Source organism: Myotis nattereri (genome assembly GCF_964212035.1).
Source record: "Myotis nattereri genome assembly, chromosome: 2".
Lineage (NCBI taxonomy): Eukaryota > Metazoa > Chordata > Mammalia > Chiroptera > Vespertilionidae > Myotis > Myotis nattereri.
In genome coordinates, this window is record NC_138076.1 from 191,078,961 (window position 1) to 191,092,442 (window position 13,482).

A 13,482-nucleotide genomic window follows, 5' to 3' on the forward strand; every position below is an offset into this window, starting at 1 on the left:
TGTTCATTAGTTTATAATGGTCTTTATTATCCATAAATGAGTGAGATCGTGTTGTATTTTTCTTTCATTGACTGGCTTATTTCACTTAGCATAACGCTCTCCAATTCCATCCATACCTGTATACAATAAATCCTGCAGAACCCCAAATATCTTCCCTGAGTTGCCCAAAATATTTAACTCATAAATGGACAACTCTCAGGATTAGCTAAATAGAAGAAGAAAAATGCAAGTTGAACTCTTATCAAGAGAAGGGTGTTTAATTTTATCATTTACCATAATGTCAATCTTGAATGTTTAAACTTTTTTCCTTTAACTCTGAGGACCCTCCGTGCCTCTAGTTATCGAAATAGGTTCTCATATCTATGCCCCGGATAGAATGCACTGTAAATTCTTGAACGTGGAGAATCTGCGCTCAGTGGTTGCCTCTGGGGCCGGGAACTAGATTAGGACACAGGGGGGCGAGAAGCAGACTTTTCACTGTATATACATTTTGGTAGTTTGACTTTCATCCTGTGTATATGCATTCTCTGGCCCTGGGAAGCCAGCAGGTGCAGCTGCAGACCCTCAGGCAACCACGAGGTTCGCGCCCGCGCCCACGCCCCCTCACCGTGCCCCTGGCCTCGGGCGCGCGCGTGGGTGAGTGGGGCGGGGGCGCGTGGGACGAGGGCTCTTTCCCCGGCTCAGCGCGGTCGCCCGGAGCTGGAGCCGCCGCCAGGAGAGGCTCGCCTCTCGCGCCTGTACCGGAGGACCGCGCCCGCAGGGGCTGGGAAGCAGGTCCGGGTTGCCGGGCCGGAATGTACCCTCCCCCCGCCTCCCCCCGCCAACTTTCGGCTGCTGCGACGGAAGCAGGAACTTGCGAACCACACACCAGCTGGGCCGGTGGGAGCTGCGGAGCATCCCCCGCTGTGCACACCGAGACCCTCGCGCGGAGTCGCCGCCGCTTCCCCGCAAGCGCGTGGGAGCCGTCCACGCACGGGTGGACCCAGAGGCTCCGGGGTCCCCTCGCCGCCAGGTAAAGGCGTCCCACCCTCCTCCCGACCTGCCCCCGGCAGCCTCGCCACCCCTCCCGGCCTGGGGCGAGGCTCCTGCACCCGCCCTGGAGCAGGCGGGGGAGCGGGCTGCGCGCCGGAGGCTGACCCGGATCCTGGCGGCGCTGCGTGTCCCCCGCAGGCTCTCCAGGCCGGCCGGCCGCACCTGTCGCAGATGGCACCGGCCCCGCGTCGTCGTCAGGACCCGCAGAATAGTTTAGTGAGCGACAAACATGTCCTCCACGGAAGGGAACTTCTCCTTTTTTTTTTTTCTTGTATGATTTGTGTCCCGTATTCATTATCAAACCTACTAATTGTCTACTCTGTAGGTGTGTGTGTGTGTGGTGATAGATTAGATGATGCTGTGAGTAAAATGATTTCCAATATTTGAAGTAGTTATGTGCACGTATGTTTGACTATAGTAATTAGGCATTAAAGCTCAGGCACTTCTTCTCATGCCCACCTATATCCTTTTCCCTCGCATCTTTCAACAAGATTGAACTTGACTTTAGGCCTCGAAGGCCTAAATAACAATGGCATAGAAGATTAACGTATCTAATAGTTGTTGAGTATTTTTAATGAGATAAATTCTTCAGTACTTCTCGCTGTCCAGGAGCTACAACGATGTTGCATAGGGAGAACACAGCTTAGCATAGAGACTGGCATGTGAGAAATATAAGTATTCCTTATAATTTTATTGTTTCAAAAGTTGGACATCACAGTTAACAAGGTAGCTATTTGACTTGTGCTGGTTTGTTTGGTTTTTAAACTATTTCCTTGTTTTTTACTTACTAAAGTATCTGTTTACATTAGAGTTCACTCTTTGTATCGTACAGTTCTATGGATCTTGACAAAAATAATGATATGTTCCCATCATTACAGTATCATATAGAATAGTTTCACTGCCCTAAAAGTCTCCTGTGCTCCACTGATTTTTTTTTTTTTTTACTGTCAATGTAGTTTTGCTTCCTCCAGAATGTCATATAGTTGGAATTATACCTTTCAGACTGGCTTCTTTCACTCAGCAATATGCAATTAAGGTTCCTCTATGTCTTTTTGTAGTTTGATAGTTCATTTCTTTTTATCCCTGAGTAATATTTCATTGTATGGATGTACCACAGTTTGTTTGGAGATAAAACAATGAGAGGCAAGAAGAGGAAGGATTCTAAAACTCAGAGGCAGGCCTACTGTTTGTACCTCTTTCTTCACAAACACTCGCCAGCTTTTAAGCAGTGACAGGATAGTATATGTGTTTGTGTTTATTAGTTATTTGCCAAGTTTTTAAACAAAAGGTTGTCTCAAATCTTTTAGAAGTGATATGAATAAAAATACTTGTTTATTTTTGCCCTATGAATTGTAAGTCATTGACATCAACTTAAAGGAAATGAAATGTATCTTTTCTAGATTTGCTAAAAGAAACAAAACTCACTAATGATTTTCTTTTTGGTCTAGAGAGAAATTCCATCATCCACGCAATCTTCTGGATGCAAACTAAGACCACAGGAAGGGTTATCCTTGACCTTTGAGGACTTTAATCGTGAAATTTAAAATGTTCTTCAGGGAAGAATGGCGCTTGACCTACGCTTTTATAATCATTGGTTTCCTGACAGTCAGGCTGTCTGCCAGTCATCATTGTCCTACCCAGAGTCTAGAAGATGTGGTCATTGACATCCAGTCATCTCTTACTAAGGGAATCAGAGGCAATGAGCCCATACATACATTAACTCAGGAAGACTGCGTTAATTCTTGCTGTTCAACAAAAAACATATCAGGTAAGTAATAGTCCCTTGACAACCCTTTATTCCATGTGTTTTGTGACATAAGTGACTGGTTGACATGGCCCAACAGTTTATATTAGTGATTCTCAATGAGGTGGAAAGGTAGGTGACAAAATCACCCAGGCAAGGTTGCACAGGTGTGCCCTCTCCTCCCCTAAGCTGTGTCAGAGTTACTGATGTGTGTGTGTGTGTGTGTGTGTGTGTATTACTCAGGTGTTTGAGTATAAAAAGGTGGAGAACCACCAGTGTTAGGTTCTAACAGGTACCTGGGATATTGAAACAAAAACGCTATTTAAATGCTTAGCTGCCATTCATATGACACTGAAGGAAAGTAAGGCCACACACAGGTTTAAACCATGCCTTTGCATAATTTAGGCTCCAGACCTATTACCTGAAAAGAGGAGTATATGTCTAAGTGAAACAATGTTGTTCAGTTGTTTATGAACCGGCCCTAATTCCATAAATGAAAAAAAAAAAAACCAAAAACACCCACCTAAATTTATTGAGCACCTAATGCCTTGCTGGAGATAAAACAAATGAGCAAGATGGACAAGGCCTTGCCCTCAGAGCCTAGAAGAGCTAGTGAACGTTGGACAAGTGATTCTTACTTGATTTATTAGCCAACAAAATCCTGTTTTCTCTTAGATCTTTACTTCCTTTTCTCTCTATAATGGTTGTGATATAGGAGGGAAGGAAGGACTATCTTTTCATCACCATATATTTGATTCCCTTTACCCCCTTTGTCCTCTCCATTCCTGTTCCCCTCTGGTAACTACCATTCGGTTTTCTGTATCTATGAGTTGATTTTGGGGGGGACGGGACTGTTTTTTGTTGCTTTTTGTTTTATATCCCACATATGAGTGATAACATCCGGTTCTTGTCCTTTTCCGTCTGACTTATTTCACTTAGCATAATTCCCTCAAGAACGTGCATTTTAAATAATTAGCCTACATGCCTCTTAACCTTCAACTTGGCCGAAGGGTCACAGGCCAAGATGTGAGACTATACCAGATTGAGGTCAAAGCCAACTGTAGGCCATGATAATTAGAGAGAACGTAAGAGAAAGAGAAGCCAGCAATGAAAGTTAAGAGTGAAAAGTGAGGAAAGAAAACAGAAAAGCAAAAACGGCAAGAAATAAAAGAAATACTAAAAAAGAACCAAAAGAAGAATGGCACTGATAAAAATAAAAAATGGTCTTTGCATTCCATATCCTACTCAGATTCTTTGTGGAAGGAGACATATTATGTATGATGCTGAATTTACTGACTCCATTCAAGGACACCTGGCTCATGCCTTCACATGTGTGTGAGACGCCTCAGGATACAGGAGCTATATGAAATCATTAGGGTTAGATCCATTTCTTAAGTCCCAACTCAACTGTGAGTTGTATAAAGATTGCACAGTCAGTGTTTCTATATATTTTTTTGGTGGGTATATTTTAGCAAATGGAAGGTTTATTTCTAAATAGTTAAATGCACTGTTAAAAATTGGTTTTGCCAGTCCTAGCTAGTTTGGCTCAGTGGATAGAGTGTCGGCCTGTGGACTGAAGGGTCCCAGGTTGAATTCTGGTCAAGGGCACATGCCCTGGTTGCAGGCTCAGTCTCCAGTAGGGGGTGTGCAGGAGGGAGCCGTTCAATGATTCTCTCTCATCACTGATATTTCTATCTCTCTCCCTCTCCCTTCCTCTCTGAAATCAATTAAAAAATATATTTTTAACAAATTGGTTTTGCCAAAATTACCTTAATTCAGGTTTTTAATCCAATGTCTTTAAACGTTGCTTCTAGTGGCTAACCTAAGGAAAAGGAAATGATTCAGCAGTCAGCAAGCAAGGGAACAAAAGTGTTTGTGTTGGACACCAGAATAAATGAGGTTCTTCCTGCTTGCTGTACTCTTTAGAAAATCCTATTTCACAATAATGCTTATGAACCTTTCATTGCAGGGGACAAAGCGTGTAACTTGGTGATCTTCGATACTCGAAAAACAACTAGACAACCCAACTGCTACCTGTTTTTCTGTCCCAGCGAGGAAGCCTGCCCACTGAAACCAGCAAAGGGTCTTATGACTTACAGGATAATTAAAGGTAACGAGAACATTGTTCTTTTTTCTTTTGTGATTGGAATTATTTAAGGGTCTGGTTCGTGTGAAAGATTTTCTGCAAAAGAGTCTAAGTAAAACTGCCAAAAGAGGTCACAAATATAGAGGCACACCAGGAAATCTCATGATTTGCAGTTCAGCTTTTAAACCAAACAGCTTTTTTTCCAGTGGAAGACCTCTGGGTGATAAGGTTTTTTTGTTTTGTTTTTACTTTCTTGAGATAAAAGGTGCACAGACTTTTCAGGAAACATTTTAAAACACCTCTTAGATCAATGTCAGCAGCACAGGAATAAGTGTTTTGAAAGGGTTAAGACCTGTGTGACTATACAGAATTCTAGTATATTTGTCATTAGGTTAGAATATTTTATAGTCACATGATCTGAAATCAAACTCAGTGGATTTTGTTGTGTAGACCTGTAGAGAAGTTCATTCAAAAATATTAATTGAGCATCTACCATGTCATAAATTCTGTGCAATGCATTGGAAATATAGTCTCCATGCACATGGAACTTAAATATTTCTTCAGAATACAGAAAATAAACTAAAATAATTAATAACATAATTATTTGGATATATCTTGGTGAGAATTTGACTTAATTTTTCAGGATGAAATGCTTTCAGTATTAAATTTCCTTGAAAGCTTTTGTTATTATACCTTGGATTATTAATATTATTTTCTTTATTCAATAAACAACATGTATTATTTAGTATCATCTGTGCGCCAAGCACTTTTTTACGCCCTAGGAATACAAGGATACAGCACTAAATATAGAAAACAAGTTTCTCACTTCTGAGACAGAGACAATAACCATAATCCTATATAATAAAAGGGCAATATGCAAATCGACTGAAACGGTGGAATGACCGGTTGCTATGACACAAAATGACCACCAGGGGGCAGACACTCAATGCAGGAGCTGCTCTGTGGTGGTCAGTGCACTCCCACAGGGGGAGTGCCACCCAGCCACAAGCCAGGCTGACGGCTGACGGCTGACCAGCACAGTGGCAGTGGTGGGAGCCACTCCCACCTCTGCAGCAGAGCTAAGGATGTCCGACTGACAGCTTAGGCCCAGTCAGGCTGTCTGTTGGACATCCCCTGAGGGGCTCCTGGACTGCTAAAGGGTGCAGGCCAGGCTGAGGGGACCCCCTTCCCCCCAGTGCACAAATATCATGCACTGGGCCTCTAGTAAATAAATAATCAAGAAAACTGTAACACAAGTGCAATGCAGATAATTAAGCTAAGATAATGTAATAGATAATCCCTGAGTGGACCCTCTGGATTAGGTGATCAGAGGAAGCATCTGTGAAGAAGTAACCCTAAACTGAGATCTGAGCAGTAAGGACCCAGATGCGAAAAGATCATGGCAAGACCTTCCAGGGAGCGGAAATAGCCTGTTTCAATATTCCAGTTGGCTGACTCATAGTGAACCGTGGTCATAAAGAGTGATATGCCCGAAGTAGGAAAGACAGAGAGATCACATAAAGCTTTGTAAGCCAGAGTAGGGTAGGATGTTTTTATTTTAAGTTTATAATGGGAAACCATTGGAAGTTTTGTTTCTTTAAAAAAAGATTTTTATTGATTTCAGAGAGGAAGGGAGAGGGATAGAGAGATAGAAACATCAATGATGAGAGAGAATCATTGATTGACTGCCTCTTGCCCGCCCCGCAACCCAGGCATGTGTCCTTGGCTGGAATCAAACCTGGGACCCTTTAGTCCACAGTCCAACACTCTATCTACTGAGCCAAACCAGCTAGGGCACCTTTGGAAGTTTTTAAGCAGGTATGGAACGTGGTTGTTTTCTGTTTTTGTTTTTGTTTTAATATGTTTTTATTTATTTCAGAGAGAGGAAGGGAGAGGAAGAGAAACATCAACGATGAGAGAGAATCACTGATTGGCTGCCTCCTGCATGTCCCCTACTGGGGATCAAGTCCACAACCCGGGCATGTACCCTGACCAGGAATCAAACCCTGACCTCCTGGTTCATAGGTTGATGCTCAACCACTGAACCACACCAGCCGGCGGAATATGGTGTTTTAAAGGTGATTTCTCAAAGCTCACTGTGATGGCTGTATTGGGAATGGACAATGACCCAGCAGCAAGAGGGAAAGTGGGAAGACTGGGTAGGAAGTGGGAGTGAGATGCATGTGGAAGGCCATGGCATGGTGGACCAGGGAGGTGGTAGAGGAGATGGAGAGAAGGAGACATAGGGGCTGTTTCAGAGGAAGAGTTAAAAGGACTTGCTGCTGGCATGGATGTGGGGGACAAGAAAAAGACAAGCTGCCCTAGCCTGTTTTGCTCAGTGGATAGAGGAGTCCTGTGGACTGAAGGGTCCTGGGTTCGATTCAGGTCAAGAGCACATGCCCGGTTGCGGGCTCGATCCCCACTGGGGGGAAGTGCAGGAGGCAGCCGACCAATGATTCTCTCTCATCATTGATGTTTCTATCTCTCTCTCCCTCTCCTTTCCTTCCTGAAATCAATAAAAATATTTTTTTAAAAAGAAAAAGAAAAGCATTGAAGCTGAGTCCTAGCTTTTGTCTTGAGTGTCTAGGTCAGGGGTGGGCAAACTTTTTGACTCGAGGGCCACAATGGGTTCTTAAACTGGACCGGAGGGCCAGAACAAAAGCATGGATGGAGTGTTTGTGTGAACTAATATAAATTCAAAGTAAACATCATTACATAAAAGGGTACGGTCTTTTTTTTTTTTTTTAGTTTTATTCATTTCAAATGGGCCGTAGTTTGCCCACGGCTGGTCTAGGTGGATGGTGGCACCATCTACTGAGCTGAGGAAGATTTGAGAAGTGGCTTCAGGGTTGGGAGGGAAAGTGCAGTCAAGGGCTCTCTCTCTCCTGACTGTATCACGTTGCATGTGAAGTACTTTGGGGAATGATACTGCTCAGGGCCCCTGGGCACTGACTCTGCTTCATTCCCTGGGTGGGGCTGTGTCTGAGTTTTGTTCATGAACCAGGAAAACCTGATATATCAAACATTCCCTTAAACAGAGTATTTGTTTAAATAATAATCGCGATGTGAGCCCAAATCTAAAAAGACTGGCATGTTAAGATACAAAATTTCCATTTTGCAAGATGAAAAAAAGCTCTGGAGATGGCTGCTGATGATGGTTGCACAATGGTGTGAATATACTCATTGCCACCAAACTGTGCACTTGAAAAGGGTTCACTTGGTCAGTTGTATGTGTATTTTACCACAATTTGTAAAAACAATAATTTTTAAATGACTGTGGATGGTATAGAACAGATTTGGTTTCTCAGAACACTCAAGACTGTACCTTGCATGGACAGTGTTTGTCCTCCTCCCCCCCTTTGGGGGCTTCAGTGGCCAGGGAGTGGCCAGTGTGGCTCCTTCACTTCCCCTGCCTGTTTATATATGGTCTTGGCTAACAACACAGGGGACCTGCAGTGTGGGGTGGACATGGCTTCTCACTGTTCCTGCTTGACCACCTGGGACATTGCAGAGCCTGTTAGACACCCAGGGGTGGAGTCCACAGGAACTGGATATTCCAGTCTGAGTTTCCAAAGAGGTCGGGCTCAAGACATGGATTGGAACGTTTGCTCTTCCCCCTCAGGGGCTCCCGTCATGTAGAAGCTGGGCCATCACATTCCTCCTCTGTTATCCCTTCACACTACCTCTTCTCATGCTGTCCTTTCTCCCACTGTCCGTGTGTGTTCCCTTGGTCTATTGTCTATTTCACATGTAAAGCAGAATATTTAAAATATATAGGTAACTTTAACCCAGCAATTCTACTTCCATAAAATCTACACTAAAGAAACAGTATCAAAACAAGAAAAAAACTATTGGTGTGAAGCTGTTTACTGTATAATTAGTCTAAAAAATGAAAAACTAGAAGCAGCATAAATGTTCAGCTGCCAGAGTATGGTTGGGTGGAAAATATGATGGGTCCACTTGAGGGAATATGATGCAGACACTAAAACATAAGTTTGAGGTGTAAAAATAAACAAATTCATTTAAATTTCTGGTGAAAAACATTCAGTTTTTCAATTACATGAAAAAAAAAAACTAAAGGTATACAGACATGTTAATAGTGGCTGGAACATAACAGAAATTATAGTTGAATTTATTTTCATTTTTATAATACTTCGGTAATGTTGTTGCTTTTATAATGCATGTATTGTAAAAGAGGGGGTGTACGGTAAAGATTCTCTCCAATGGAAATGAGAGAAAAGGGAACTTGGCGTGTGCGTAAATCTTTTAAGGGCTAGTGTAAAGGCAATGAGGTGGAATTAGAATCAAACAGTTCCTCTGGTAGCCACCAGGGGGTGTCACCAGCCCAGAGCAGGTTGATTAATAGCTAGGTGCAAAGTGGCTCCAATCCCAGACATAGTGTGCAGTGGACTGTTTATATTTTACAGGATGTTTACAAGTTGTGTGTGTCATTCAGTTTATGAATCTGCCCATGTTGATGGATTGAGATTACCCATAGAAGTAAATTATCTACCTCCTGTTTGGAGCGAAATTAAATGCCTGGTTGGTGGTGTGTTTCTGGATGAGCTCTATTTCCTATCAATGATTGACTAATATTTACAGACTGAAAGTTTGAAAGATGGCAGTGCATTCTACTCATCCTATAAAACTATTGCAGCTTGGCATCATTAAATTTTTGTCAGCTTGTGGGCTATCATGTCTACCAAGGACTGGAATAGGGGAATTCCAAAGTAGAATAAATTGGGAGTCTTTGCTCAGCTGGTTTTCAAGTAATAATCAGTACGTAACGTTTTTACCTAGTGAAGTCACTTAAAAATGAAAATCAAAAGAGGGGTTGAGGGCACAGAACTGTTTCCCAACTCCCTCTGTGGCCTGTCTCTCCATGACTGAGAGAAACTTAAGTGGGTGAGGTCAGTGAACAAGGTGTGCAGGATCCCTGTGTGTTTCTAGGATCTTTGCCAATAGATGAATCTTATCACCAGGGAGCAGCTCCTGCCTTGAGTGTCTGCTCCCTGATGGTCAGTGCATGTCATAGCAACTGGTCGTTCTGCCATTTAGTCAATTTGCATATTAGCCTTTTACTATATAGGATGCTTGCTTTCTTGGGAAAGAAACAGCTGTTTTGGTCATTTCTGTCAATGGCCTTATTTAAGTTCGGAGTTCACATATATCACAGAGCACTTCCTTAATCTTTTTTTTTTTTTTGAAATTTTAAGATGAAATATGTTAAGTACTGCTGGGTGTTTTTTTTTTCAAATATCTGATCCTACCTAAGCATAGAGATGCTGTTTATTTCATGGGGATGCTGTGTCTATGAATATGATGTCACCTGCAGCAGAAACTCTTTTCTTCAGCATTGTTGGGGGAAAGGAGAATTCCAGGCAACTCAATTCTATTTTAGAGGAAAGCACAATATCCTTGAGCAGGTGTCTACAAACTTTTTTCAGTCAGGCCAGTATTTTAGTTTTTGTAGGTCACACACAATCTGTCCTACTTAGTCACCTCTGTCTTTGTAGTCGGAAAGCAGTGATAGACAATATGTAAACAAATGAACATAGTTGTGTGCCCATAAAACTTTATGAACACTGAAATTTGAATTCCATGTCATTTTCACATGTCACAAAATATTATTTCTTAGCCACTTAAAAATGTAGAAGCCATGCTTCGTGCACAAACCATATAAAGACAGGCGACAGCCCAGATTCGGGCCGCATACCATAGGCTGCAAACCCCTATCCTAGAAGGATCAATATGTGCCAGTTCCAAGGGACCTCTTAGAGGTGTGAGGCTTAGCGTGGTCACAGACATTACAGACCTGAAGTTGCCTCGGGATCTGTTTGTTAGGGCAGAGGAGAGTGAGAGCTCATTTAGAAACCACCATGAGGGGAGCACAGGGGAGAGTTGATCAGCAAAGGCTAGGAAATCCCTTTGCTTCCCTCCTTGTGTTTTCTGCGGTTCTCACCAAAGTGAACTGATTAGTTAACCAGCAGAGGATCATTCCCGTCCTGATTGCTTTAACAGACCTTTTGCAGTCTGAGCGGTGATGAATGGCGTGTGTGACTAAGCACCATTCTAAGCCTTCTCATGCGTGAGGAGGGCCTGAGGCTGGTTCCTCTTCAGTAGGAATTAGGACTGTGTGATTTTCTGCTCTTTATGTGGCCATCATGATTTCAAATAAGGGCTCATCATCCTCAGAAGCTGAGGTACTGGCTCTAAAATTTTAATATTGGAGAGCCAAAATTAAATCTCCCAGGTTGCCTCTCTCCCCTGAGTGTGGTGCTGAAAAAAAAAATTTTTAATTGAAAAATGTCATCAACTGCTTTGGCCTCCCTGCCTTCTCCCTGCCTCCTGAGGAGACCAAAACCCCCTGTTCTCCTCCCCATTCCCCCTTGGCAAAGCAAATCGCGAGGATTCCGCCTCCTTTCCCCGTTGTCCCATGGCCTCCACCCACCTTTCTTGCCTGTCCCTGTCCCCACTGTTAATCTCTCCAGGGATTGCTTGCTCCCCAGTTGTTATCACATCCCAGCTGGCACCACCTGCAGGCGCTCTGGCCTCACACGGGCAGCCTCCCTCCCGGTCCCTCTGCCACATCACCTGGCCCAGCCTTCTTCCATGGCCTTGGCCTCTAAGGCGTCTCCATCTTCCTACATCTCCTGCTGCCCGTGCTGAGGTCCTCTTCGAGTCCCTGCTCCTCTCACCTCTCCCTTTGTTTGCCTGACCCTCCTCCACACATTCCCTTCTCCTCGGTCCCATCACCCTAGCAATAAACCACAGCGTCTGGTGGAGAGGTTCTGATTTAGCAGTTTGTATTTCTCCATTTTGCACAAGTTTCAAAGAAATGTCAAGTATCCGCAGTGTGGGACTTACTGAACAAGTGCCTATGTTTGTCTTTTTTAACCTACCTTATACATTTAAGTCTCCCTTATATTTTCTTGTCATTTCCAGATTTTCCATCATTGGGCAAACCTGAGTTGCTGAGCCAGAGAGCCACCCCCATACCCCCTCATCCAACAGGTTATTCAAAGCCCACAGGTACCTTATGGAGAGATACATTTTCTCAGAAGTTTGGAGCCTCAGATCACGTGGAGAAACTACTCAAGATTGGCCCAGTGAGTACACCGTCCCCTCTTTATCAAGAAAAAGGGCATTCTCAGAGCTCCCAGTTTTCCTCAGGACAAAGAATAGGTCATCTGCTGCCTGAAAATGTGACGACAGTCCCCACTACAGTAGCTGCTGCTGCTCTACATACCGCCTCCGCCTCTCCAGAGCCCCGGGCTCTCTTCCCCACCCGTGCTCCAGCCACATCGTCTGTGTCTTCCCAACCACAGGCGGCCACCACAGCTCCGCCTGCAGCGACAGTCAGGTCTCAGCCTCCCGCAGTCACCTCTACCATTCTGACACGTGCAGTGGTTACACCTCAAGCTCACATGACTACCACAGCAGTTCTAACCACCATCTCTCAGGCACCTACAGACTTGAAAGGCCCACCAGAAACGGCGCCCTTTAGAGAAATTTCCAACCTAACTGTGACCACAGAGCAGGTCCCTAACCCTGCTACAGGTCTTTTGCCAAATGCGGGTTCTCCTGCTATGAAGAAAACTGCTCCCCAGGAAAATGAAAAGACCAGTTTAGGCGGCTCCTCCCAGCGCGGTGTTTTGGAGAGTCAGCCCGGCCTCCCATACGAAAAGTGGCTCCTCATTGGGACCCTGCTCTTTGGCGTTCTGTTCCTCACAATAGGCCTTGTCCTCTTGGGCAGAATGCTCTTGGAATCCCTCCGTAGGAAACGTTACTCGAGACTTGATTATTTGATCAATGGGATCTATGTTGACATCTAAGAACAAAACTACATGTCTCTTAATTCATGTGGTTCCTAGTAGCCCAAACGCAGTGAGTTTCTACTAACTCGCTGATCCTAGGATTTTTGAAGGTATTTTAAAGGAGGTCAAGAGCCACCTACCACTTTCTTTTTTTCTTTTTTTTTAAGGGGGAAAAGAAAGCAAATTAGGTGATTGGAGTGATCTGTCTCTAAAATATTAGCTGAAAACAAAGCTTTACTTAAAGGAATAATGTATAATTGCCATATAAATTTGAAAAATGACTATTTTTTTTGTTTGTTTGTTTTTGAGGGATGGGGGAGAAAATGGTTAGGACTTCTAGTCTCCAATTTGTTAATATTTTTAGTTCCAGATAAAGTCATCTACTTATGATATTAATTCTAATGGATTTACTTTCCTTTCATATGTATACCAATGAAACTTATTCCAGATGTATTTCCCTCCAATTAAATATTTGAATAAATCTTTTGTTACTCAGTAATGTTCTTGTAAGTCATATGCCCAGCTGGATAACTTTCCATTTATTCCCACCAGTAAATGATTAAATGATGAAAATATGTGTTCTAAATTAAAATGAAAATTCCCCTCCCCCTTTTCTCATCAGTGAGCAAAGAGGTTCCTTTGGGAGAATTCTAGCAAAATATTAGGCTACATGGAGACAATGGTAAGTCAGTTCTGATGCCCAAATCTACTGTGGATCTATTTTAATTTACTTTTAAAAATAATAATAATAATATAGGAATTTTCTTAAATTTAGAACTTAACCATATTCTTTATAAATCCTT

The 13,482-nt window shown here is 43.1% G+C and overlaps 1 protein-coding gene across 1 annotated transcript; it reads left to right on the forward strand.

The window, feature by feature from the left end:
* Nucleotides 1-638: 638 nt before the first annotated feature.
* Nucleotides 639-13,242, forward strand: MANSC1 (MANSC domain containing 1). The gene is made up of 4 exons (XM_081114713.1): nt 639-1,012; nt 2,481-2,800; nt 4,746-4,886; nt 11,808-13,242. Exons 2-4 carry the CDS (start codon nt 2,578-2,580, stop codon nt 12,695-12,697), a joined length of 1,254 nt encoding a protein of 417 aa, XP_080970839.1. The 5' UTR covers nt 639-1,012; nt 2,481-2,577; the 3' UTR covers nt 12,698-13,242.
* Nucleotides 13,243-13,482: the final 240 nt, after the last annotated feature.